We start from the raw sequence: 27,271 nt of genomic DNA on the forward strand, positions 1-27,271 counted from the left end.
GTGTTCTCCTTTTTTTAAAAAGAATCGATAAGAGAATCGATAAGAGAATCGATAAAGAATCGAATCGTTAAACAGAATCGAAAATGGAATCGGAATCGTGAAAATCTTATCAATACCCATCCCTAGCCATGACTGAATTCAAATATTGCGATTGACGTAGAGTGACTTTTCTTTGCAACATACATACACATCACGCCGGTTAACAGTCAAGATGATATTTTCTGGGCCAAGGGAGTCTTAATAGAATGTCTCAAACTTGGATATTAAATGGAATCAGTAGGATAATATTAATAATCAAGGTTAAGCAGGGAGGTGGTTTCTTTTTTTCTGTCTTTGTTATCCCAGGAAGAGGAGCAATATGAGGCAAGGTTGGACATGAACAGAGAGAAGACTCGTAGGGAGACAGCAGGACTGCCACGTCGCTTCTGTAAGAAGTATGTCATAATAACACTTGTTATTATTGGGGTATAAAATTGTATGGCCCGATCCAGGGTCGGCAGTTGAAATTAAATCTTTTTAAACGACAGACATTTCTCCTGTACTTTCTTCTGAAAAAACTGAACACATCAGGACTCTCCAAGTACACCTGTTTTCTGTAGTGTGATGAGCTCTGAAACCTGACTGAAACTCAAATAAACCATTCCTTTGCAGCTGATCAGTTAGCTGTTTTACAACTAATCTTTTAAATATATGTTTTTTCTTTTTCTTTTTTTTCTTCACAAAGGGAAGGTTGGAGATTAGCTACAAAAACTTGGTCAAATCACAGTTTAATGACTTCCACCTTAAAGGTCAATTCAAAGTGTACCCACTTCTCTTGATTTCTAACATCTGGGATAGGCTCCAGTAAAGAAAAAGCATGGAGGCAGTTTCTCAGTGTGCTTTATTGATGTTACCTTAGCCATCATAACAAAAATGGTTTAAATCAGATTACTGCCACTAATAATTACCAAAAGACCATGTACACAGCATCATCTGGAATTATTCCCTTGTACTGATCAACTAACTATTCAGCAATTTAGAAACATGAATTTGATAAGATAACCCCTTGTTCAAATTTCCTACTCTGCCGTGCATGCTAGAAAGCCATCAGAAACACCAATGACCATAACACTAAAAATGTATAATTAATCATGTCATGCCATCAGTCATGTGGCTGCCGACGCTACAACTAAATGGTCTCTCTCTCGGCCCCATGTGAACCCCTACGTCTGACACTTTAACCTTATTATTATTATTATTATTGTCATCATTTTTTTTTTTTTTATAAAAGCTGCAAACTGTTTGTCCTGTCCTATGAGTCTTAAGTAATCTGTTTTAGTTTATTAAAATATTTTACTTGTTTTACGTCTAATTTTACAACGAAAAGGTTTCTCTGGTGTGTGAAATCGCTTTTTTCCATTTGCACCACTGTTTACAAGTTTAGGTTCAGAGTTTAACAACGGTTTCCGCCATTTACCATTATCTTCATTGATGCTGCCTTCAGTTTCAGATCCAGATTCTGATGAAGGTCTGTGCAAATTATAATTATCAACGCTGCTGGTGCTTGTGCTGGTGCTGCTGCTGCTGCTGCTACTACTTTCCGTTTCAGATCCAGATTCTGATGAAGGTCCATGCAAGTTATAATTATCAATGCTGCTGCTGCTTTCCGTTTCAGATCCAGATTCTGATGAAGATTCGTGCAAGTTATAATTATCAATGCTGCTGTCTTCAGTTTCAGAGCCAGATTCTGATGAAGATCCGTGCAAGTTATAATTATCAATGCTGCTGTCTTCAGTTTCAGAGCCAGATTCTGATGAAGATCTGTGCAAGTTATAATTATCAATGCTGCTGTCTTCAGTTTCAGATCCAGATTCTGACAGAGACTGATGCAGGTTAGAATTTTTACTCTTGCCATCTTCAGTTTCAGGTTCAGAAGCAGACAATGGCTCCTGCCAATAATTATCACCATCCACAGTACCATCTTTAGTCTCGGTGAAGTCTGAAGCCTGTAAATTAGTATTCTGTGGTAAACAGCTACTGTGATAAGAGTTCCTAGCCTTTTTGCTTCCTTCATCGTCCTCAGTTTCTGTTTTCATTTGTTTACCTGATCCTCTGGTTTGTGTCTGCGCTTCCATGTTTTTGAGAGGCGGGCCTTGATGAGGTTGTGGGGACTGCGGTTTCTTTTCATCATTTTCACTCTTCACATGAACAGAAGTGAGCAGGAACCCGGTGATATCAGCCTCCTTTATCCCATTAAGATTCACTTCAACCTCTTCGCTATTTATGTGATGTTCCTCCTGCTCCTCCTTTATTTGGCGTTCTTTGTGTTCGTCTTTTAAGTGGCATTCTTCCTGCTCCTCCTTTTCAATGCGCTCCTGCTGATTTATTATACGACGCTCCTCCAGATCCATCTCTATATGACGCTCCTCCAGCTCCGTCTCTATACGACGCTCCTCCACCTCGATCTTTATACGATGCTCTTCCAGCTCCATCTTTATACAACACTCCTCCTGCTCCTCCTCTATATGACGCTCCTCCAGCTCCATCTTTATACAACGCTCCTCCAGCTCCATCTTTGTGGGCCCTTCTTCCTGTTTTTTCTTTAGCTGGAGATGATCTATGACCCGCTGTTTCAGACCAGCATTTAATTGAGGTGGAGCATCTTGGGCATCTGCATTGAACACAGATGTGGATAACGGATGAGTGTGTGTCTACAGTTTTAATATTATTTTGAAAATAAAAGGACACATTTCTATTTTTGGAAAGATTTTCAAATTACAAATTATCTAAGAACAGCATTTATTTTTATTAAAACTGGTGAAAAGGTCTCAGTTCCACTTCACAGCTGATGGACCCATTTGACAGTTGTTGTATTATTTACCTTTCTTTAGTTTAAATCACAAAGTAGAGAGCAGTTGCAACAGTCAATTGTAGTAATTTATGGATAAAATAATGCCCAGCCATGTGTAAGTTAGTGCCATCAAATATTAAGTTATTGTGCCATCTAATAGTTTTTACATAATTCTGTGGGAATAATGGTAATTTAATAGGCTACAATAAAATTAAAAATAATTTAATACTTACTTCTCCTGACTTGTGTTAACACTGATGTTGCTCGTGGAGGTACAAATACAACCATTTTGAGAATTCTAGGGTCAGGTGGTTGAAGGTTAGTCACTGGACGCATCCCCACTCCGTTTGGCAATCTTGGATATGGAAATCTGAAAAACAATAAGCCATCGAGATATTCAGAGTTATACCCCACAACGCGTGAGACTAATGGTTCTTATAAATACTAATTTTGTGTTTGCGCATGGTTCTGTTTTCTGTTGGGCTCAACTGATCCAAAAACAGATACTAGCCATGGAATTTAATCTTTAAAATGTATACATGACTATATACAAAAACATACAAATTTGGACAAGGAAAGACTTACCTGTTTGCTCCACTCAAAGTGGCGCCAAAGGCAGCTGGACCTATGACTTGTAACGGTTTTTCCTTTGTAGCCAATGATGTCATCACAACTCTCTCATAGCTGGAGGAAACAACAGAAACATCAAAATGTTAAATTCTACATGACAAGTGCTGGTGGCATTAACGATGAGGAGCATATCAACAGATGGTTTATTTTAAACCTACAACAATGAACGGCACAAATATAAATATGTTTCATTTCATGCCATTGGTTGTGTGTACAGACGCTGGAAGAAAAAGTCCAAACTGACTGTATCAAAGTTTGTTAGTTCTGAGCCAGTGGCAACAAAATGCAGCATTACATTTATCTTAAAACCAAACTAGCAGCCTGAATATATGCAAAACATTTATAAATTTAGACATGGAAGGACTTGCCTGTTGAAAGAACGAGGTGTATCAGTGGTAGCTGGGGCTGGGACTTGTGAAGGCTTTTCCTTTGTGGGTGCTGATGTCATCACAACTCTCTCATAACTGGAGGAAACAACAGAAACATCAAAATGTTAAATTCTACATGACAAGTGCTGGTGGCATTAACGATGAGGAGCATATCAACAGATGGTTTATTTTAAACCTACAACAATGAACGGCACAAATATAAATATGTTTCATTTCATGCCATTGGTTGTGTGTACAGACGCTGGAAGAAAAAGTCCAAACTGACTGTATCAAAGTTTGTTAGTTCTGAGCCAGTGGCAACAAAATGCAGCATTACATTTATCTTAAAACCAAACTAGCAGCCTGAATATATGCAAAACATTTATAAATTTAGACATGGAAGGACTTGCCTGTTGAAAGAACGAGGTGTATCAGTGGTAGCTGGGGCTGGGACTTGTGAAGGCTTTTCCTTTGTGGGCGCTGATGTCATCACAACTCTCTCATAGCTGGAGGAAACAACAGAAACATCAAAATGTTAAATTCTACATGACACAACTGCTGGCGGCATTAACCTTCCTCTCTGACTGTTCCTATCATATGAATCGATCAAATGAAACAACATTTAACCCACAACTAACACTGTTGTACAGATCAAACATCAAAGCACACATTAATTTGTGAAGCTCGAACCCTTTTTAACATTGATAAATACACATTTTTAAAATTACACCGCTGAACAGCACAAAGTTAATAATGTGTTTTTTCATTTCACACCATTTGTCTTAGAATGAAGTTGGTTTGGAAACATATTCAGCGATGCTTCATCTCCTGCTTTGCGTTTGTGTGGGCGCCCCATGCTAGCAGTTTCCAAGCATTTTTTCCCCCCTTTTCATTGAGGGGGGGGGGGGCACACTTTGGGAAGCTCTGACATAATCACAGAGTCTGGAGTACACAACGATGTTCTCATTGTAAGTGATTATAAATTCCCTTTCACATCTTTCCTTCACCTACATACTGAAGACATCAAATATATGAAGCAAGATGTATGTAATTGTGTAGCAAAGTAAAAATTGATAAATAATCCCAAATATATCTTATATTTTACATTCCTGAAAGTAGCCACCCTTTGCTTTGTAGACAGCGCTGCAAATCCTTGGCCTTCTCTTAATGAGCTTCATGATATAGTCACCTGAAATGGTTTTCACTTTACAGGTGTGCCTGCCAGGGTTCATTTGTGGAATTTCTTGCTTTCTAAATGTGGTTGGGACTACCAGTTGTGTTGTGCAGAAATCAAGTTGGTACACAGCTGACAGCCCTATTTGACAACTGTTAGAATTCATATTATGACAAAAACTATCAGCTAAGTAAAGAGAAACAACAGTCCATCATTACTTTAAGAACAGAAGGTCAGTCAGTCCAGAAAACTGCAAAAACTTTGAATGTGTTCCCAGGTGCAGTCACAAAGACCATCAAGCGCAACGAGAAAACTGGCTCGCATGAGGACCGCCCCAGGAAAGGAAGAGTCACCTCTGCTGCTGAGGATAAATTCATCCGAGTGACGAGCCTCAGAAATCACAAGTTAACTACACCCCAGGAAAATGCCACACAGAGCTCCAGTAACAGACACGTCTCTACATCAACAGTTCAGATGACACAGTGTGAATCAGGCCTTTATGGTCAAATAGCTGCTAAGAAACTACCACTAAGGAAAAGCAACAAACAGAAGAGATTTGTTTGGGCCAAGAAACACAAGGAATGGACATTAGACCAGTGTAAATCTGTGTTTTGGTCTGATTAGTCCAAATTTGAGATCTTTGGTTCCACCTGCCGTGTCTTTGTGTGATGCAGAAAAGGGGAACGAATGGTCTCTACATGCATGGTTCCCAATGTGGAGCATGGAGGAGGTGGTGTGACGGTGTGAGGGTGCTTTGCTGGTGACACTATTGGGGACTTATTCAAAATTGAAGGCACACCGAACCAGCTTGGTTACCACAGCATCCTACTGTGACATGCCATCCCATCCGGTTTGTGTTTAGTTAGACTACCAATTATTTTTCAAAAGGACAAACACACCTCCAGGCTGTGCAAGGGCTATTTAACCAAGAAGGAGAGTGATGGAGTGCTGCGCCAGATGCCCTGGCCTCCACAGTCACCTGACCTAAACCCAATCAAAATGGTTTGGGATGAGATGGACCGCAGACTGAAGGCAAAAGGGCCAACAAGTGTTCAGCATCTCTAAGAACTCCTTCAAGGCTGCTGGAAAACCATTTCAGGTAACAACCTAAAGAAGCAAAGGTGCCTATTTTGAAGAATCTAAAATATAAACCATGTTTTAAGTTATTTCACACTTTTTCAATTATTACATAACTCCAAATGTGTTCATTCATAGTTTTGATGCTTTCAGTGAGAATCTACAATGTAAAGAGTCATAAAAATAAAGAAAAAAAAACATTAAATGAGAAGGTGTGTCCAAACTTTAAACTGGTAGTGTACATATACATGAACATGTATTCATTCGTATTCAAAACATATGGAATTTCTTGACATGGAAGGACTTGCCTGTTGGCTCCATTAAAAGAATGACTGGTGCCAAAGGTAGCTGGAGCTGGGACTTGTGAAGGCTTTTCCTTTGTGGGCGCTGATGTCATCACAACTCTCTCATAGCTGGAGGAAACAACAGAAACATCAAAATGTTAAATTCTACATGACAACTGCTGGTGGCATTAACCTTCCTCTCTGACTGTTCCTATCACATGAATCGATCAAATGAAACAACATTTAACCCACAACTAACACTGTTGTACAGATCAAGCATCAAAACACATTCATTTGTGAAACTCGAACCCTTTTTAACATTGATAAATACACATTTTTAAAATTACACCGCTGAACAGCACAAAGTTAATGTGTTTTTTCATTTCACACCATTGTTTCTGAGACCAGCTGTAACAATGCAGTAAAAACATGAAGTAAGATGTGCATTTTGTAGTCCATCTTCTGGAAATTGTAGTTGAAACAGTGTCAAATTATTATGCCATGCACATCAACGCAAGAGGGATGATAACCACCAAGATAAATGGGAAGGGAGACTAGATGGGAGGAAATCAGAAGTGTTGTCTTTGAAAATGTAGTGATTTCCTTAAATTCAGCTGAAAAACTGCCCCAAGTATCCTTGCTGGCTACAGGTAAGCCAATAACTGTTCTTTGTGACAGTGCCGTTACTCGCACAGTTATCCAAAAGGAAGCTGGTGGTCATGTACTTCCATCTAACATACAAGTAAGCAGTTGCAATGGCCTTGCTGACTGTTTGCGAATGCTGCTGCGTTCCCTCCCTGAGAAGGTTGATCCAGAGACTGATCGAAACTGCTCTAACCAAGGTGTCTGTAAAGGTTCTCAGTCATCCAGGTCATCGTAGTCAAAGGAGGGCTTATATCTGGGACTCTCCACCATTTGACCTTAGAACTGAAGAAGCGTCTCGGATGAGAGGTGGAACGTCTTCAAGTAACTTAAAGAAGTCCAGACGCTTTTCTTTGCAAGCTCCTTTGACTGCTCTAACCAAGACCATCATGTATCACCAAATAGGGCAGAAGGTGGACGACTGCACAGATGACCTATGATGACACTGCAGACAGCACTGGGGTGTATTTAGGGCTGCCACGATCAGTCGACAAGTCACGATTACATCGACTAATTTAATAGCCGACGCGTTGTTTGAAGCTTTGTAAGATCCTGAAAGATGCAGGAATAAGTAGTAGGATTTCAGAGTGTAAGAACGGCCTGAAACAGAAGGTTGGAGCAATGCATGTACAAGGATGCCAGCTACCATTAAACGAAGAAGAAGAAGAAGAAGAAGAAGAAGAAGGAGAAGGAGAAGGAGGAGGAGGAGGAGGAGAAGGAGGCGGCGGCTCCGGTATTGTAGCCGTGTACAAATTCAGGAGCCGCATCTTTCGGTGGCTGCATTTGTAGGCTCATTACGCTATTGCGACGCAACGAAGGCTGTCCAAATTCGTAGACACACAGCACGGCCCAGCCAATTCCAATTTCCAACAATGGCAGCAGCTATTTAGTTTTAATATTACTAAACTTTTAGCATATTTTCAAGCAAGAATGTAGCTGTGTAACCTTCAAATATCTGCTCGGTTTATCAAGACATCACATTTTTGCATAAGTGCTCCGACGTTTTCGGAGACGTCCGTTACCCACCAGCTCGATAGCTAGCCGGGGGACTCAAGGCTCACTAGAGCTGGTGAGAACCGCAAACCCCCTGTGGTCTTTCACTACTCAGGTTAAACATGATATATAAGTCACTTAGATAACAAAAATGTTACTGTTTGGCTTTCTTCAGTGTTTTATTTGTTCCTGAGTAAATCAGTTTGGCTGAGATTAAAGTTACAGTTTTCACACAGCTGAATAAACATCAAACAGAAAACTGATTAAACAAATGTGAGAATTTATTCCAGTGTCCTATTATATTTTAGTGAGCAAGGAGCAGACGGCTGAGTTTATTAAACACCACTGAAACAATCTGCAAATTCCATTAAAAGTTTAATAAACTATCATCTTATCTTTATTTTTAGTTAACACATACCTTAGACACTTAAAGCTGTAAGCTAATGATAGTTATATAAGAGCAGATGCATGCTGGTGCAATAAGCTGTACGCTTTATGTCCAGTGGATGCATAATCTGATTAGTCGACTAATTGCAAAAATAATCGGTGAATAGTCGACTATCAAAATAATCGTTTGAGGCAGCCCTAGGTGTAACGCAATAATGATGGTGGAAAATACTAAGACGCTACAGTGCCACAGCTCGGAGTTAAGCCCTTTTTTAACTAATACCTAGTCAGATTGCCTCAGCACGGTTTTCAGGGTTTTCCATTAGATCATATTACTTGGTAGCAAGTACTTTTTAGTACCTGCTCTCCCGGGGTTTTGAGAAACCATCCTACTCTGACAAATCGTCCTACCCGTATTATAATTTGACGGTGGCTTGTGACTAAACCCTAACCCTACCCCTAACCTAACCATAACATAACCTGAAGAAGTATTCCGAATGGGTGAGAGAAAAAGAAGTTAATGGTAAATAAATGGTAAATGGCCTGTATTTGTATAGCGCTTTACTAGTCCCTAAGGACCCCAAAGCGCTTTACACAACCAGTCATCCACCCATTCACACACACATTCACACACTGGTGATGGCAAGCTACACTTAATGTGAGTTTGGTGTTGTGCGCATGCGCCGTGTCTGCGCAGAAACATTGGGTAGGATGTTTTTTGAGGTAGGATGGATTCCCAGAACACATGGGTTTGTCACTACCCGATCCGTACCGGAAACCCGATCGGTACCCCGCATGCGCAAATGTTACGTCACTTCCTCTCTTTGCCAACATTCAATATATTTGAATGATACGGTTAGCGCCCAGTTAGCTCCTAGCATTTCTCAGCAGCTCTGCCTCCTTTTCGACTACCGGGACATTTAAACAATGAATAATCCGTATCCGCAACAAATTTTTGCTTTTTTCCTCAACAGAGAGCGTCCACCGATTGAACAACAGCGCCGTAAAATAAGAAGAATGGTGCCTAATGACAGAGTTAATAATACAGACTTTATAATATGTCACGTGAAGTAGAGCAGGGCGATATGGCCAAAAATATTTATCACGATATATATTTGAAAATTTGCGATAACGATATAACCGACGATATAATTGATGCGAGACAAAATACAACTCCACAACATTACTAGCGCAAAAAGACAACCTTCCATTTATTTTCACTTAAACAAGAAGCTGGTTTTTATGTACATTAAAGCTTTATAAAAATGTAACAGTGCAAATGCAAATTCCTTGCTGAAAGTTTAACCAAAAGGCATTTCCAGTAGAAATGGGCTGACATATCCTGAGCATAACCATGTATAATATCCACTGAAGTTAAAAAGAGGTGCTTTGCAACATTAAACTGCAGTGTGCATTACGCATTTTTCGGACCATAAGGTGCACGGGATTATAAGGCACATTAAGCGAAACAAAGCAGTCAGATAAATCAAACTTTATTAAACTCATTCTTCTTGCTTCCTCCACTTCTGTACCATTGATTCATTAATGTTGAATTCTCTGGCAGCTGCTCTATTCCCATGTTGCTGCAGTATATTAATGACTAACCTCGTATTGTGGATGGATTATCTCAGTTGTTCTCCTGACTGAAGTTTGGTCCGTTTACAGCATCCTGCCATGCGATTGCATTTGTCTCTAACCATGAAGAACCTTCACGTTAACTTTTATAAGTGGAAAAGTGTTAGTGTTCGTCCTCCAGCTTCACTGTTTATGTTATGCTAACATAGCTGTGTCGCTAGCGATCACGTAGCACATCATTATATACCAGCTAGCCCAACTTCAGTAACCCTGCAAACGTCGCTGCTGTTTAGTTTCCAGTCTTCATTTATGTTGGAAGTGATAGCAGAGCTGTACGTTTGATTTTTTTCAGAAATCTCTCAGTCAGAACATGCAATATCATGCTTAGGTAACTAGCGAAACTAGCGAGCTAACTTCCGCTAGCTTCCTGCTAACTTCTAACGCCGTTAAATGTAATAACTTTTGTTTTCATGGATGCCTGGAAGTTAAACTTTATAGTTACACCTGGTAAAGCAGCAATGCTGATCGTTTTATTAAAGATGAAAGAATTTAGACAGTTTTTAACTCTAAGTGATGCTGCAGTGTTGTTTGAGCTGAAGCATACGGAGTTTAGGACCCAGATTACTCCCAGATTTAAGAGCATCTTAGTCCGACAAATATGACAATAACAACGGCTGGTTGCATGTTCTGCAAAAAAATGTGCTTTGTTGTGTATCTGATGGACAAACACCAAACCAGTTCCACATCACGGAAGTTGCACCATTTTTACAAACCAATTCTGGTTCATCTGTTTCACTCAACAAAAACAAAGGCACTGTGCATGCGCGTTTTACTCCCATTCTATCGCGATATTTCATTTTCCTATCGTTGCCTAACATTATACCGGTATTACCGTGAACGGTATAATATGGCCCAGCCCTAACGTGAAGATTCAGCAGCCAGATGAAGTGTTTACTGGCAATTGACAGTAATAGTGGACATCATCACTATTCCAACAATCCTCTCCTCACAGACAAGCATAAACACACTCAATTATCACTAAATCAAATTTAACACACGTTTGTAATTCAGTTTACAATAGGGTTCATTCGCTAAGTCAGCAGGTGGCGGTATCCTCGTACACTGGGGAGTACACTGCCATTAAACGAACAGAAGAAGAAGAAAACCCCTGCACATGCGCGGTACGGATCGGGTAGACCCGATTTGTACGGTCCGACTTTGCACATGCGCAGTAACGATCTGTCACTATCTTTTTATTTTTGTCTACATTATATTAAATGTTTCATTATCGGAAACATTTTAAGATATACTTGTTATTCTTAACATCTTAACAGATACTCTGACCTGTAACTATCGTAAAATGCTTCGACCGGAAGTAGACACCTTTCGCGCATGCAGGGTACGGATCGGGTAGTGACTGTCACTACCCGATCCGTACCAGAAACCCGATCGGTACCCCGCATGCGCAAATCATACGTCACTTCCTCTCTTTGCCAACATTGCGACATTCAATATATTTGAATGATACGGTTAGCGCCCAGTTAGCTCCTAGCATTTCTCAACAGCTCTGCCTCCTTTTCGACTACCGGGACATTTAAACAATGGATCATCCGTATACAAACAAATTCACGCTTCTCTCCTCAACAGAGAGCGTTCCCCGATTGAACAACAGCGCCGTAAATAAGAAGAATGGCGCTTAATTACAGAGTTAATAATACAGACTTTGTAATATGTCACGTGTAGATTCATCAGCCAGATGAAGTGTTTACTGACAATTGACAGTGTAAGCGGACATCATCATCACTATTCCAATCAATCTTCTCCACACATGCAAGCATAAACACACTCGACTATCACTAAATCAAATTTAACAGATGTTTGTAATTACGCTAATTCAGTTTACAATAGGGTTCATTCGCTTGGTCAGCAGGTGGCAGTATCCTCTTATACTGGGGAGTAAACTGCCATTAAACGAACAGAAGAAGAAGAAAATCCCTGCACATGCGCGGTACGGATCGGGTAGACCCAATTTGTATGGTCCGACTTTGCACATGCGCAGTAAGGATCGGGGAGTCCTGATCCATAACTATCTTTTTATTTTTCATTTTTGTCTACATTATATTGAAATGCTTCATTATTGGAAACATGTTAAGAGATACTTATTATTCTTAACAGATACTCTGACCCGTAACTATCGTAAAACGCTTCGACCGGAAGTAGACACCTTTCGCGCATGCGGGGTACCGATCGGGTTTCCGGTACGGATCGGGTAGTGACAGTGACAGCTTTTTTTTAATTTTTTTTTATTTTTATTAACAATTGGAACAATACAGTCACAAACAAAATAATACATTATAGTGCAAATGAACTCTCGTGGAGGATAAAAAAAAAAAAAGAACATAGTCAATACAACAAAACTAACAGCAAGGATATGGGGGGGAGGGGGCTAGACAAAAGATCCACAGTATTAATGGGGAAGAAATTAAAAGGAGCACAGGTTGATACACAATATAGGTAATAATCAAAACAGTAGCAAATGGGAAATGTCATCATAGATTGCGGCATATCGTTGATCTTGAGGGATAACCAGCTGTGTAGTTCTAACCAAAAGGCAGCTGACACAGGACATGAGAAAAACAAATGGTGTAATGTTTCACAGGCTGAATCACAAAATGCACACTGGTTAACCTCAAATTTAAACCACCTCTTTAAAAATTCAGACACAGGATATATATTATTAATTATCTTGAAATGAGTTTCTTTTACTTTTGGGGAGACAGGCCACTGAATGAATTTTGAGAACACCTTTTCCATGAGTGACTGGTCCCCATGAAGGGCCTGCAAATATCTACCTGAGTTAAACCCCTGGAAAAGAATAGATTTAAAATTCACACTGATAAATTTATTGTTACATTTACTATCATTTAGGATGCAGTTACCAATTTTTAGGTTTGGCAGCGCTGGATTGACCTCAGAGTGTAGCATTGTGTTGCGTATCAGCTGCCTTGGGGCCAAAGGGATAGCACAGCAAACTTTTCTGTATTCTTTTAATGGACAATTAAAGTTGTGTCTCTTTGAGAAAGACACGTAATCCAATAGAGCACCACTCAAATCCAGCAAGTCAGTTACAAACAAGATACCACTCTCAAACCAGTTCCTGATAAATAATGTCTTTTTGTTAGCAGTTATCACTATTGTTCCATAGGGTCGACATATGAGGAGAAAAGTTGTGTGTAAACATCATTTTCCAAAAATGAAGAATCTGTTTGTGAAAATTAGAGAGTGTAACAGGTATTTTACTAGTCTCAAAGTCACATTTTAATAGAAAATCAATTCCTCCTAGTTCCTTAAATAAAGATCTGGGTATATGAAACCACATGGAATCAGACTGAGATAAGCAAGCTCTGAGCCAGTTGATCTTAAAAGTTCCGATCATTGATTCAAAGTCTAAGGCTCTGACACCACCCTTCTCATAATCTTTAACCAACTGTGATCTCTTAATATAGTGGGTTTTGTTTTTCCATAGGAATTGAAAAATAATTGAGTTGGCTTTCCTAATATTTTGGGGAGAAACATAAAGAGAATGACATGGGTAAATTAATTTAGAGATACCTTCAGCTTTGGAAAGGATGACTCTGCCAAATATAGTGATATCCCTGGTCAACCAACGACTAAGGGATTTCTTCATGTCGACGATACGATTGCAGATGTTGTTGTCTTCTCTTCGGGACATATTTTTAGAAATCACTATACCTAAATATTTAACTTCCAGTTCAACTCTTATAGAAGCTATATTAGAATCAGAACACGTGTGAATAGGTAACAATTCACATTTGTTAATATTCAGACATAGTCCTGACGCCTGGGAGAATAATGAGATAGTGTTAAGCGCTTTAGCTACCATGGATTTATCTCTTAAAAACAGTGCAGTATCGTCAGCAAACTGGCTTATTTTGAATTCCTTGTCAAAAATGTTAATACCATACAAATCAGGGTCTTTTTGGATGATAAGTGCCAGCAGTTGAGTGGTTAATATGAACAATTTGGGGGAAATAGGGCATCCCTGACGGATACCTCTCTGCACTTCAAACCTAGGTGTCATTCCAGGGTTAAGCGAGACAGAGCTAGAAATGTTACTGTAAAACATTTTGATCACATTACAAAAGTTATCCCCAAAACCCAGGAAATTCAAGGCTTTAAGCAGGAAGGGATGTTCAACCGTGTCAAAAGCCTTATAAAAGTCCAAAAACAACACTAAGCTTTCTGTCTTTATATACTGGCGATAATCAAGCATATCAAAAATCAATCTAATGTGATTGTGTATATGTCTTCCTTTTATAAACGCCGACTGACATTCATCCACTAAATGTGTTAAACAATCATTTAAGCGGTTCGCATATACATGAGCCAGTAATTTATAATCATTACACAGAAGGGTTATGGGTCTCCAATTATCCAGAAGTAGTTTGTCTTTGTTGGGTTTTGGAATTAAAGTGATTAAACCTTGTTTCATTGTAGGTGAAAGATTAGTTGATGAGATACATTCTAAGTAAGCACTGTAAAGAGTTAATCTAATGTCATGCCAGAAAAAGGAGTAAAATTCCACTGTTAGCCCATCAATACCTGGTGATTTGCCCCTGGGCATTTGTCCGATTGCCTTGTCCAGCTCTTCGATTGCAAGTTTACTCTCCATACGAACCTTTATATCCACATCCAATGTCCCATTAAGGCCTCTAAGACTTTCCAGAAACACAGTGCCATTCTCCGTTGAATAGGTTGACTTGTAAAGGTTACTGTAAAAATGAAGTATTTCCACGTTTATTTTGTCATGGTCCTCAGTCAAAACCCCCTTGATATTCAGTGATTGAATCTTCTTATTTGATTGTCTGTATTTTTCTAAATTAAAAAAGTAGGAAGAGTTTTTCTCACCCTCCTCAATCCACCGGGCTCTTGAACGAACATAGGCACCATTGGCTTTCTCTAAGAACATTTTGTCTAGTTGAGATTGAAAAGTGTTTAGTTGTACATGTTCGTCCAGAGATAAATCCTGTTTGCAGCATAGCCTGTTAATTCTTTCAATAATGCTTTGTTGCTCCTGTCTTTTCTGTTTAGCAATGGATTTGCTAATTTGAATTGCTACCTGTTTAACTTGGAATTTAAACCATTCCCATTTGCTCACATGTGACATATCTAGTTTATCAATTTCCACAATTAAATTTCTCACTTCAAGGCAGAAGTTGTCATTATGCAGAAGGTTGTTGTTGAATTTCCAAATAAGGGATTGATGTTTCACCTTGGTTAATGAGATGAATAAGGAAATCAAACAGTGATCAGTTAGAGGGGAAGCGGAGATTTCACACTTAGAAATGTTGTTGATCAAATTGTTAGAGACTAACCAGTAATCAATCCTGGAACACTGACCATTATTAGATGAATTAAACCAAGTAAATTGAGATACAGATGGATTTTTCAGCCTCCAAGCGTCACAGAGACTAACTTTGTTGACCAAATTAAGGATACTTTCATCGTAACTGTGGCATGAGGTCCTGGATGGAAGACGATCTACAGAGGGATCAGGAGCTACGTTAAAGTCTCCCCCCACAACAACTTTGTCAACAAGATAGCTCAATTTCCATTGCTCTAACTGTTCACAAAGGAAGGTTAGAAGTTTCTTATTCTGAGCTCTATTAGTATAACCATATACACACAGCAGAATGTATTTTGAACCATTAATCTCTGACACTATCATCAGCCAATGACCATCAGAATCACTTTTACAGTCTATGACATTTCCCGGAAACCTATTAAATAAAATCATCACTCCAGCTGAGTGAGACGTACCATGACTAAAGAAAACAGATTCACCCCACTGTGTTTTCCAGAACTTTGTGTCTGCCTCTGCCGAATGGGTCTCTTGTAGAAAGACACAGTTAGCCTGTTGCTCCTTGCAAAAAAGAAAGATAGCCTTACGCTTCACAATGTTTCTTAGCCCCCTGACAAAAGTATTGGGGAAAAGAAAAAGAAACTTAAGAAGACACGCAGGAACGAGCAGCCGTGTCCTGTATAAAATAACTATTCAGTGCAATAACCCTTAACAACCGGGAAATTTTAAATTAAATGACATGCTAAGCAATAGGCTTAATCAACAGCAGCATACCTGAGAGGTGTAAAAGGTCACACAAAAGAAAATCAGTTCGGGTCCACTCTTTGGTTATCAATCAGAGCGTAGCCGTCCTTCAAAAACGCTCTTTCCCTTACTCCTGGAACCCTGGACCAGCGGCCACAGCTTAACTCGAGCCTCCCAATCTTCCTTGGAGAAGTCTTCCTTGAAGTGGATGTTCATCTCCTTGCAAACCCTCGCATGCCTCGATTTCTTCCAGACGTCGTCCCGGACCGTTCTCATGCCAAACTGGATAATTATGGCTCTCGGGGACCCGGAAGATGCAGCGTTCCCCTTCTTTCCCAGCCGATGAACAGTATCAACAGTCTCTCTCAGTTTATCCACAGACAAGGGCACAACTCTGGTGAGAATCCCGATAACTGACTCTCTCGTGTTTTCATCATCTTTCTCAGGAAGACCAGTCAGCCTTAGGTTCCATCTCCTCTTATATCGAGCATGTTCCTCACAGGAGCTGCGCAGGGATTTGTTTTCTTTCTGCAGCTCACCAACTTTCTCCTGGAGTTCTACTATACTTTCTTTATTTTTTCTTATTTCCGCCGTGTTCATGTCAATGCGCTTTTCAAACTTACGCAGCAACGCCGTCTGTTCATCCATCTTTTGCGTTAACACATTGACTGCTTGCAAGATTGCTGCAGCGGTGTCCTCCTCCTCCAGCGGCTGCGCTCGCACCCCTCTTGCTTTCTTCGGGTTAGGGCTTTTCGTCGGAGTGTGAGCCCAGTTGATTCTGGAGTCCTTGGAAGTCATGTCAGTGATCTCCAAATCTTGAATATCCTCCTCGTCACACGCCTCCCTCAATACCGAAACGTTGTAGTCATGATCCATCGTGATCATAGGACAAGTATCAAAATTAACCCCGGACAAATTACAAATTAAAGCTGGTTTACAGTTAGTTCTCCAGTGGCTGGTTGAAGTGCACAAAAAGCGCAAAAAACGGGTTATTGCTTTTAATAAATTCAGAGTTTCAGGACAAAAAAAAGCCAAAAAGTTCGGACGCCTGCAGTAAAGTTGCTGCTCACTCCGCCATCTTGTTTCCTCTCTCGTGACAGTGACAGCGTTCCAAGCGATCTGAACAGGTACTGAAATGTGACGTCATCCGACTGCATGCCACCGATTGGCTGGTCAGTAACCCTACCCACTAGATGAGTAATGCGAGCGTCTCGTTCAATAAAAATAAAGCCGCCATTACTGGGTTGTAGAAAAAGGGGCTTAAGCGATTAGATTAGAGAAGACGGCAGGAAGAAAGCGATACGTGTAGAAAATGAAAGGGACCGATACAGACGAGTGCGCCGGAGAAAGCTGTGAAAAACGGAGAAAAAATAAAGAACAAACGTTTTGTGCAAAAAGAAAAGTGGCCATTGAAAACAGAGCAATGCCTCCACACAAAAAAGCCATGCAATTTTCTCCACAGTGAACATGCTCAAAGCTAAATGTCATCCCAGCTCATGAATGGGCACCTCCACATGTAAGCCCGGGTTAAAAAAAAATAATCCTGGAAGGACAAGCTGGAGCTCAATTATTTTAACGAGCAAACAAGTGGGGGAGTTGATTAAAGGAGCGGAAGAAAATGAGCCCCTAAAACTGTTCACAGCCGTCACTTGAACGTGCACAGTTATCACGTTTCAATGGTTATAATGTGTGTACGTATAGTTCTATGTTGCTTGACCTCTAAATCCTGGTTGAGTACCCCTGTACTAGTACACCACGTAGCTAACTGTGTTTCCTGTAAAACCGTCTCACACGTTTCTGTTCCCAGCACAGCGTTGGAAAGATAAAGAGGCTCGAAGGGACGTTAACACTGCTTCCTCGCATGCAAATAAACGCAATTGTTACGCTGTGTCTCACTTCGTAATTTTTCTAACAGTAACACCGATTCACGCGTCGCTTTCGGGCACAACTTGAATTACCTGTCCAGCAGAAAGCAGGCCACTTCGGCATCACTCTGAAAACTTTTGTCCCTCTTCAGCGAGGTCCACCTGGAGAAGGCGACGCCTAAGAACACTTTCGTTTCTTCCAGTTTTTCCTCTTCGTGCCCCAGCTTGTTCGACAGCACGTCCTTGATCTTTTCTCCTGAGAAATAATAATTATGATCCTGCATTTTTCCAAATGCGGACACTCAAAGTCCCCACAACACCACAAAAAGTTAAGGCACAAGCGACGATTCTTCCATGAGGACGATAAAAACGACTAGCACATGACCAAAACAGCAGCGTGTCCCTCAGTCCGGACTTTCTTTTGTTCCCCCTTGCAACACACATCCCCCAACAGAAAGTTCCTACCCCTGAATTTTACCCGAAAGCAGTGTCCTTTCTGGGTGTGACCTGGTAAAGGGTGTGTAGCTCACTCAGATAATCTGATATTTATCCAATATCAAATAATTAAAAAAAGAAGGTAGGTTTCCATTTTTAAAAATTTCAAATTGAATAAAAAGAGACCTGTTTACAAAGTTTGAAAGGTGAATAAAATAAGAGCCTCAACGCAAAGTGAGACCAGTTTTCTCTAAAATACCAAAAGTAAGTTAATGCAGAATCTAAAATGGCTTAGTAAAATAGTAATGATTCATTAGAGGGGAAATATGCATAAATGATCTAAATTATTAAGGTAAGAAAGTTATGATAACATATTCTTCACTGATCGTGAGTATAAGGAACGTCGGGAAGCATCCATACACCACCTGGGGCTCTTGTTTTTTTTCATTTGATTAAATGTTTTTTTAAAGACATCCACTGTTTACTGTCATTAAGGCAGCATAATCAGTCACATTTAAACCACTCATACAGCACCTCAAATCCGCAGCCAAATTAGAATCACTAGTTGTATCAATAAGTACATCTCTGGACTGTGCGAGGAAGCCAGAGTAGGGCTAGGTATTGATTTTGATTTCTGTAATTGATTCAATTCCGATTCACAAGGTCCCGATTCAATTCAATCCGATTCGATTCAACTTTAACTCAGATGGGCAGAAATATTATAATTCTGATCATTTATCAGTACATATCCATATTTTTATATCTATGTGTAAAAACAAAGCTGACGCTTGTGAGACTTCATCAGAGGTGTGAGCAGGGGTGATTTTAGCCCAAAAAGAATCAAAGCACCCCCAAAGATATCTTACTTTTTTGACAATATCTGCTGTTTGTGTGACACACTACTAAAAATATAAAAAGCATACAGTACTTAATTGAGATGGAACACTTTAACAACAAAAGTATAGATAACCCCTCCCCGCTCTGGTTCTAGCGCCGTTGCTGCCAGAGCGATAGTGGCTGAGACGCAGCGGAGTTCATCTTCTGGATAATCGGATCTTCCCCACACTGAAAACTGTTATTCAGGTTGCCCTAACAAACCCAGTTAGCAGCTGTAGCTGTGAGAGGTCTTTTAGTGTCTTGAGTCAGCTTCATACCTGGCTGAGAAGGACCATGGGTCAAAGCAGACTCCAGCACCTGGCTGTGATGTCAGTTGAGAAAGATGCTTGAGAGACTTGACCACCAAAATGTGATAGACAGATTTACCAACCTCAAGCTGAGGCGACATAGTTTAAAAGAAAAGAAAAAATCTGCAGAGCCATAGTAGTATCTGCAGTAAAGATCTTTTCATGCATTGTATACATTGTACCATAGGCCAAGGTGTCTCAATGTTTTAATAATATTTTGTACATTTCAAGGACTCTTGTATTTTTGGAGTGTATTTTTATGTATCTGTATTATATTATGCAAACACATTAAAAGTGAATCTCTGTCCAAAAAAATGCACTCAGTTTACTTTTTACTCACTGTAAGCATCATTCATTATTCTCCCGCAGTAATTAAGGTTAGGATATGTTTTCTTTTTTTTTAAATTCCAATCCATTCTTCTTTGGCAGTAGTAGTCTTTAGCAGCATTTAAATAACCTTTATCAGATTTGATGGTTTTGTTACAGACTTTTCAAAAAAGGGTTTTGCTTTTCTTTCACAAATGTGGGGATTAAATTGTGTTAAAATGTACAAAACAGTGATGTCATGTTTTGTGACGAGGACCCAGGTACAGAGAGGCTTGGTGAATTTAAGAATCATATGATTTAATAAAGAAATTTGCAGACTTGCACAGAGAGGGTAAAATTCCGACTGATAATGGAGCTGAAGACAACAGACGATGAGGACAGGGAGGAACAGGGGTTTAAATGCACCAAGGAGACAGTCAGAGGGAACTCGGGACAACTGGAGACATTTAAGGATGCAGGGACTGATAGAGACAGGGAAGAAGTCTCATTGTGACAAGTAAAGTTTACCTTGCCTGGATGGGCAGCTTTCTGGGTGCTCAGCACCCCCAAAGCTCTGATCCTAGAATTGCCCCTGGGTGTGAGCATCACAGCAGATGCCTTTGTGTCAAAGTAATAAAACAGAAAAACATGAAGGAGATTTTCCTGGCCTGGCTTTTTATAGCAGATAAGTGAGATATCCTTAAAAATATTCTACAGTAGAACAAAAACTGAAGAAAACCCTGAATGGCAAATGGCCTGCATTTGTACAGCGCTTTACTAGTCCCTAAGGACCCTGAAGCGCTTCACACATCCAGTCCTCCACCCATTCACGCACACATTCACACACTGGTGATGGCAAGCTACAATGAATCAACATAGGATCATTACCTGATGCTGCTGAAGTGAAACAGAGAAAAGTTACAGCAGTTTCATTAGAGACACAGCTAAGCGTTTTGCAATTTGGCACAATTAAAAAGTTTCAATTTCTTCAGTACTGAAGAGCAGAAATGAGGCTTTCTTGTCTGAGGTCATTTTTGGAGGCAAAACAAAACAAAAAAACAGTGGCTGACTGCGCTGTAAACAACGGTAGAGTAGTGTGTAATAAGGAGGCGAATAATACAGAAAATTGCAATTTTTGATGGGAAATTGTTCTTGAAAGTACACTGTAGCTGTGTCCCAAAAACTAGGCTGCATCCTTCGGAGGACGCAGCCTTTGTGCTCTACACGGGCCGGGTCCTTCAAAGACTGAGAAGGCTGGAAGGGCGAGGATGTGAAATGGGATGGTCTAGCCTTCAGAATTGCATCACCAGCTGTCTCGGTGGAGTTTAATAAACTCAGCCATCTGCTCCTCGCTTGCTAATATATAGCAGGACATTGGAGTAAATCCTCTACCATTTCACACTTCTGTTTTATCAGTTTTCTGTTTCATGTTTACTCAGCTGTGTGAAAACTATGACTAAAACTATAATCTCAGCCAAAGCGATTTACTCACGAACTTGACTGCATGCTGAAGTGGCAACCCCTAACCCTACACAAGTAAATTTAAGTGTTTGGAAAAATTTCTTTCTAAAAGTACTTTTATTGCACCGTGTTCATTCACTCATGAGCTGCTGTAACATGAATCAAATGGCTGAATAGCAACCTCAGCATTCAGTCAAGTTCTATAGAGTCTTACTAATTGTATTCAGGTGTGTTGCAACAGGGACACATGAAAAAGTTTCAAGACAGTCAGAAAAGATGTAGAGGAAAAAAACAAGAATGACTTCCCCCTGTAAAAACATTCCAGCTTTGGAGGCAGTGCCGCTGTTTCCCCTCTAGTGCATCTATTGTTCATACAGCGCCAAATCACAACAACAGTCGCCTTCACGACACCGGCCCTCGAGGACTGGAGTTCGAGACCCCTGACTTAGGCAGTATCATCAGAAGGAATAGCACCCAAATGTATCTATTCATGAAGCCAGATAACACACAGCAATTAATTAAACTGCAGGAATGTCTTAAAGACATAAAGACCTGGATGGCCGCTAACTTTCTGCTTTTAAATTCAGATCAAACTGAGGTTATTGTACTCGGCCCTGAAAATCTTAGAAATATGGTATCTAACCAGATTCTTACTCTGGATGGCATTACCTTGGCCTCCAGTAACGCTGTGAGGAACCTTGGAGTCATTGTTCACCAGGACATGTCCTTCAATGCACATATTACAAAAATATGTAAGACTGCTTTGTTCAATTTGTGCAATATCTCTAAAATTAAAAATATCCTGTGTTTGAGTGATACTGAAAAACTAGTTCATGGATTTATTACTTCTAGGCTGGACTACTGTAAATCATTATTATCAGGATGTCCTAAAAACTCCCTGAAAAGCCTTCAGTTAATCCAAAATGCTGCAGCAAGAGTCCTGACAGGGACTAGAAAGAGAGAGCAGATTTCTCCTGTATTGGCTCCCTGTTACATCCAGAATTCAAAATTCTGCTTCTCACATACAAGGTCTCAAATAATCAGGCCCCATCTCATTTTCTTATAGTACCATATCACCCTATTAGAGTACTTCACACTCACACCATTTAAAAGTATTTAAATGTAGAATGGGAGGCAGAGCCTTCAGTTTTCAGGCCCCTCCTCTTTGGAACCAATATCCATCTCTATTTTTAAGATTAGTCTCCAAACTTCCTTTTTGATAAAGCATATATTTAGGGCTGAATCATATGAACTGATGTAGATGCCTGTTGTCTGTTCTAAAACTATAGTCGCAAAAGCACAGACTGTTCAATAATCAGTGCTTTAACTTACATAAGCCCTGTCTTTTCACACAGGCTGACCTGTGGATACATCAGAGACTTTATTCACTGTAGTCTTTTTAATTTTACTTAGAAATGTAAAAATTATTTTTGTAGAGCAGCAGCTGAAATGTTATGAAGAGTACTACAGAGGCTCTATTCAAAATCTGTTAGCCTATTTGGCCACTCAAAACACATTTGAAAAAGAAAATGCCTTTTTAGAATTTCAGACACAAAAAAGCCCTAAAATTTATTTGAGCCCAAATCATTATTTTTTTTCCTAAACCTAACTGATTCTGTAGCCAACAAACTTCCCCCTGTGGTTTAGGGTTAGGAACTTGAACCTAGAAAACTGAAAATATATGAATATAAAGTCAACTGAATCTATAACATGTTAGCACTGAAGGAAGCTGCAGGAAAGGTTTCTGGCAAAAAGAACGTACCCTTCTAACGGCACCTTTACCTGGTTACTTTGTGTGATAAATCATAAAATTTTAATTGCTGAAAGCATTTCTGTCATGCAACAATGACGAAAAGGTCCCAGTCTTTCTTCCATTTCCTTTTTAACACTAAAATTAATTTGAAGTGCCATAAGTCCAAGAACCTGCAAGCAGCACACATGAATCATTTTTTTGAAATGTAGAAACCACAAAAAAGGAAGCACTGTCAGACCAGTTCTCCCCCCAGTTTTATTGTTTAGTATTATATAATTTACAGATTTATAATAAATAACATAATTAGAAATACTGAAAAACCACCATTGCATTATATATGTTTTGTCAACATATATTAAAAAAATATTCATTTAATTACATTATGATTACTGTCATGTAAACTTTTCACCACAATCAAATGGTTCATTCCCTGGCGTCTCATGTGTCTCCTCAGACTTCCCTCTCGCGTGAATCTTTCTCCACAAATGCTACAGTGGAAAGGTTTTTCTCCAGAGTGGACTCTCATGTGTGTCTTCAGATTTGTGCTTTGGTTAAATTTTTGTCCACAAATATCACAACCAAAAGGTTTCTCCCCTGTGTGGACTCTTTTGTGGATTTTCAGATTTCCTTCTCTGTTAAATGTTTTGCCACACAAGTCACAACCAAATGGTCTTTCTCCTGTGTGAACGCTCATGTGAGTTTTGTAATGAATCCTCTGCGTAAATCTTTTACTACAAATGCTACATTTGAATGGTTTCTCACCTGTGTGGACACTCATATGTCTTTTCAGATCCCCAGGCTGTGAAAATCTTTTACTGCAAAGACCACAACCAAATGGTTTCTCCCCCGTGTGAATCCGCATATGCGTCTTGAGATTTGTGTTACGGTTAAATTTTTGTCCACAAACATCACAGCTAAATGGTTTATCTCCCGTGTGGACTCTCATGTGTCTGTTAAGGTTGTATTGATGTCTAAATATTTTTTCACAAATGTTACAGCGGAATGGTTTCTCTCCTGTGTGGATTCTCATGTGGGTCTTTAGATGTGCGTTTTGATTAAATCTTTGTCCACAAGTATCACAGCCAAATGGTTTATCTTCTGTTTGGATTCCTTCTAAATCAGTTCGGTTCACTTTTAAGCATTTCTTATTAGCTAAACAGCATGAAGACCTTCTCCCTGAACTACTGATAACATGTTTCTGAAGAGACCGTTTACACTTTAAACCTGAATCAAGAGCCTTGCTGTCCTTCCCACCATTGCTACTGACTTCAGTTTCTGGTCCAGAGTCTGTCAAAGGCTCCTGCCAATCATCATCATCATCATCATCATCATCATCATCATCAATACTGACTTCAGTTTCACAAGAGTCAGAAACTTTTCCATCAGTATTTTGTTTTAAATGACCAGACTGGTTTTTGTCAGGGTCTGGCTCTCCACAGTGCCCTCCATCAGTTTCTGACTTTATTTGTTTGTCTGAGCAGCTGCTTGGAGGCTCGGAATCATTGTTGTCTTGATTAAGTTGCGAGCAGTAAGGTTTCTCTTCATCATCTTCACTTTTCACTCGAATTGCAGTGACTGGAAACCTGGTAATATCAGTTTCCTGCAGCCCATTAAAGTACTCTCCCTCACGACAGGTGAAGAGTTCCTTCTGTTCTGCCTTTATCTGGTAGAGGTCTGAGTCCTGCTGGTCCACAAAGGGGCTCAAGGGAAACTCCTCTTTAATCAGGAACGTCTGCTGACCATCTGCAGGGAACCCAGAAACACAAATGTCCATAGACTGGAGTATTTAGCATGTGTCGGTTGTTTTATTTTCAATATTTACTGCATTCTCCCTGTCACTCATCTGGCTATTTGCCTGTCCTCCCCAACTGATCTGTACAGCTTGACATGGCTTCAGTTAGAAAAAAAAAAGAAGTCTATTTTAAGCAAATGGAACAGTGTGTCAGTTCTGGGATATTTGTGAAACACATCTGTTGGAACGAGAAGCATCATCCTGGCCGTGTCAGAGCCAGAATGTCATGCAGCTGCAGACAGTGTATTTTTGGAGTAAATCCCCACTATCAGAAAATCCCTAATGCTTTGGAAGAAAGCACAATTACCTGCTATACACTATTGTGAAAATAATGTGTTTTGATAGCCCATACGAGTTATATGTTAATACGCTACAACAAATGCAATTGAATGTGCTTCACTTACCTACTCTGTTCAAGACTTGTGTCTGCACCAGTTCTGAAGCAGCTGATTGTGTCACGAGTGCCATCAAACCAAGACGTCTTGGTTCATCTGGTCGAAGGCTCTTAACTCCTGTGTGGATGCTCCTGTGTCTTTTCAAAATTCCTGGTTGTGAAAATCTTTTATTGCAAATATCACAGCTGTATGGTTTTGCTCCTGTGTGAACTTTCATGTGTGTCTTTAGGTTTCTCTTACAGTTAAATCTTTTACCACAGACATCACAACCAACCAGTCTCTCCCCAGTGTGGACCCTAATATGTCTCTTAAAATGATTCCTCTGTGTAAATTTTTTGCCACACATACTACAGTTAAAGGGTTTCTCTCCTGTGTGGACAATCTTGTGTCTTTTCAGGTCCCACCGTTGTGAAAATGTTTTATTACAAACAGCACAACTAAATGATTTCTTTCCAGTGTGGATTTTCAAATGTCTATAGAGATTATACTGATGTCTAAATTTTTTTTCACAAACGTTACAGCTAAATGGTTTCTCACCTGTGTGAACTCTAATGTGTGTTGTAAGATTTGCTTCTCTCTTAAATTTATGTCCACAGACATCACAATCAAACAGTCTCTCTTCTTTGTGGCCCGCCATCTGTGAATGTGGATTTTGCTTCATTTTAAAACATTTTTTATTTGTCCTTTTTCCCAAATGACTTGTCACATGTCTCTGAAGAGTTTGCCTATAAAGGAAATGTTTACCACAGTCAGAGCAGTTGAAGGATGTGTTGGCACTGTTAAATTCCAGATCTTCATTTTTGCCTGACTCAAGTGTCCTGCTCTTCTTTCTACCATCATAACTGTCTTCAATTTCAGGTTTATGCAATTTATCACCAAAGCTGACTTCCATCTCAAGAGAATCAGGACTCTGTTGTGGGTTTGGGTCAGTGGCTGATCCTGGTCCTCCACAGTCCTCTCCATCAGTTTCTGCTTTCATTTGTTTATCTGAGCAGCTGGTCAGAGGCCTTTGATGAAGCTGCAAGGAGTCAGGTTTCTCATCATCATCTTCACTCTTCACAGGACTAATTGGAAACCTGGTGATATCAGCTTCAACCAGGCCATCAAACTGTTCTCCCTCACGTACCTCATTTTTGTGATGAAGGTCTGTGTCCTGCTGGTCCAGACTGGGACTCCAGCGAACCTCTTCTTTAACTGGCAACAGCTGCTGAAGATCTGAAAATTTTCCATTCATAGCAGACGATGGTGTGGCACTTCTCTCATAGCTGAATAAAGAAAAACAACAGGATATGTCTTAAAGTCACATACCATTTATTTTAATTATGATTTATACTAAAAGGAACAGTGGACTCATGTGTGCAAAAAACAAGAATAAATAACAATCACGGACAGATAAAAAGACACACACTGTGAATGTACAGCATCAGTTTTGTGTCTGATATGAAGGAAAGTCCACACATATAGAAATCTGTGCTTTGTCACTTCAGGACTGTGTCAGTAAAATACAACATGAAACATCTTTTGGGGAAATTGCTTTTTTTTTTTTTTGCATGACTCTGAATGTGTTTTTGGAAAAGCTTTTTTTTTTTTCCTAAAGGAGAAGAAGACAGAAAAAAAGTTATTAGTGCAGTGGTTCCCAAACTTTTTTTGCTAGGCCCCCTTTGTTTTACAAGAAAAATGTTCGCCCCCCCCGCGTGAGTGCACGCGCGCATGCACACGCACGCACAAACACATCCTCCAACCACACACGCCCATATTTTGCTCCACTGCGGTTTATTTCACACCTCAAACATTTAGTAGAATAGAATTAGAATAGAATAGAATTCAACTTTATTGTCATTGCACATGCACAGGTACAGGGCAACGAAATGCAGTAAACAATTAAGCAAATACAAGTAATGTGCAATAAACTACAGGTAGTAAGAAAATAAACTACTAACTCTTTTACGCTATGTCCACGCCTACACGGGTACTTTTGAAAACGCAGCTGTTT

At 39.8% G+C, this 27,271-nt stretch overlaps 2 protein-coding genes across 3 annotated transcripts; both read right to left on the minus strand.

Annotated features, from left to right (window-relative positions):
• Window positions 1-862: 862 nt before the first annotated feature.
• Window positions 863-18,418, minus strand: LOC101486931 (uncharacterized). 2 transcript variants are annotated; one of them, XM_024803526.2, is made up of 7 exons: window positions 18,046-18,418; window positions 6,388-6,492; window positions 4,239-4,334; window positions 3,829-3,924; window positions 3,416-3,514; window positions 3,064-3,200; window positions 863-2,650 (listed from the first exon to the last, which is right to left on the minus strand). In XM_024803526.2, the coding sequence occupies exons 1-7, from the start codon at window positions 18,234-18,236 to the stop codon at window positions 1,323-1,325; spliced, it is 2,052 nt and encodes a 683-aa protein (XP_024659294.2). In that variant the 5' UTR covers window positions 18,237-18,418; the 3' UTR covers window positions 863-1,322. The 2 variants fall into 2 exon arrangements, with proteins under 2 accessions (XP_024659294.2, XP_076743866.1); XM_076887751.1 differs by lacking the exon at window positions 3,829-3,924.
• A 4,908-nt stretch (window positions 18,419-23,326) lies between these two features.
• On the minus strand, window positions 23,327-26,512 carry LOC101487215 (uncharacterized). Its single transcript, XM_076887875.1, has 3 exons — window positions 26,165-26,512; window positions 25,292-25,364; window positions 23,327-24,834 (listed from the first exon to the last, which is right to left on the minus strand). Exons 1-3 carry the CDS (start codon window positions 26,510-26,512, stop codon window positions 23,459-23,461), a joined length of 1,797 nt encoding a protein of 598 aa, XP_076743990.1. The 3' UTR covers window positions 23,327-23,458.
• Between the last annotated feature and the right edge of the window lie 759 nt (window positions 26,513-27,271).

The sequence above is a fragment of the Maylandia zebra genome, linkage group LG8 (assembly GCF_041146795.1).
Source record: "Maylandia zebra isolate NMK-2024a linkage group LG8, Mzebra_GT3a, whole genome shotgun sequence".
Lineage (NCBI taxonomy): Eukaryota > Metazoa > Chordata > Actinopteri > Cichliformes > Cichlidae > Maylandia > Maylandia zebra.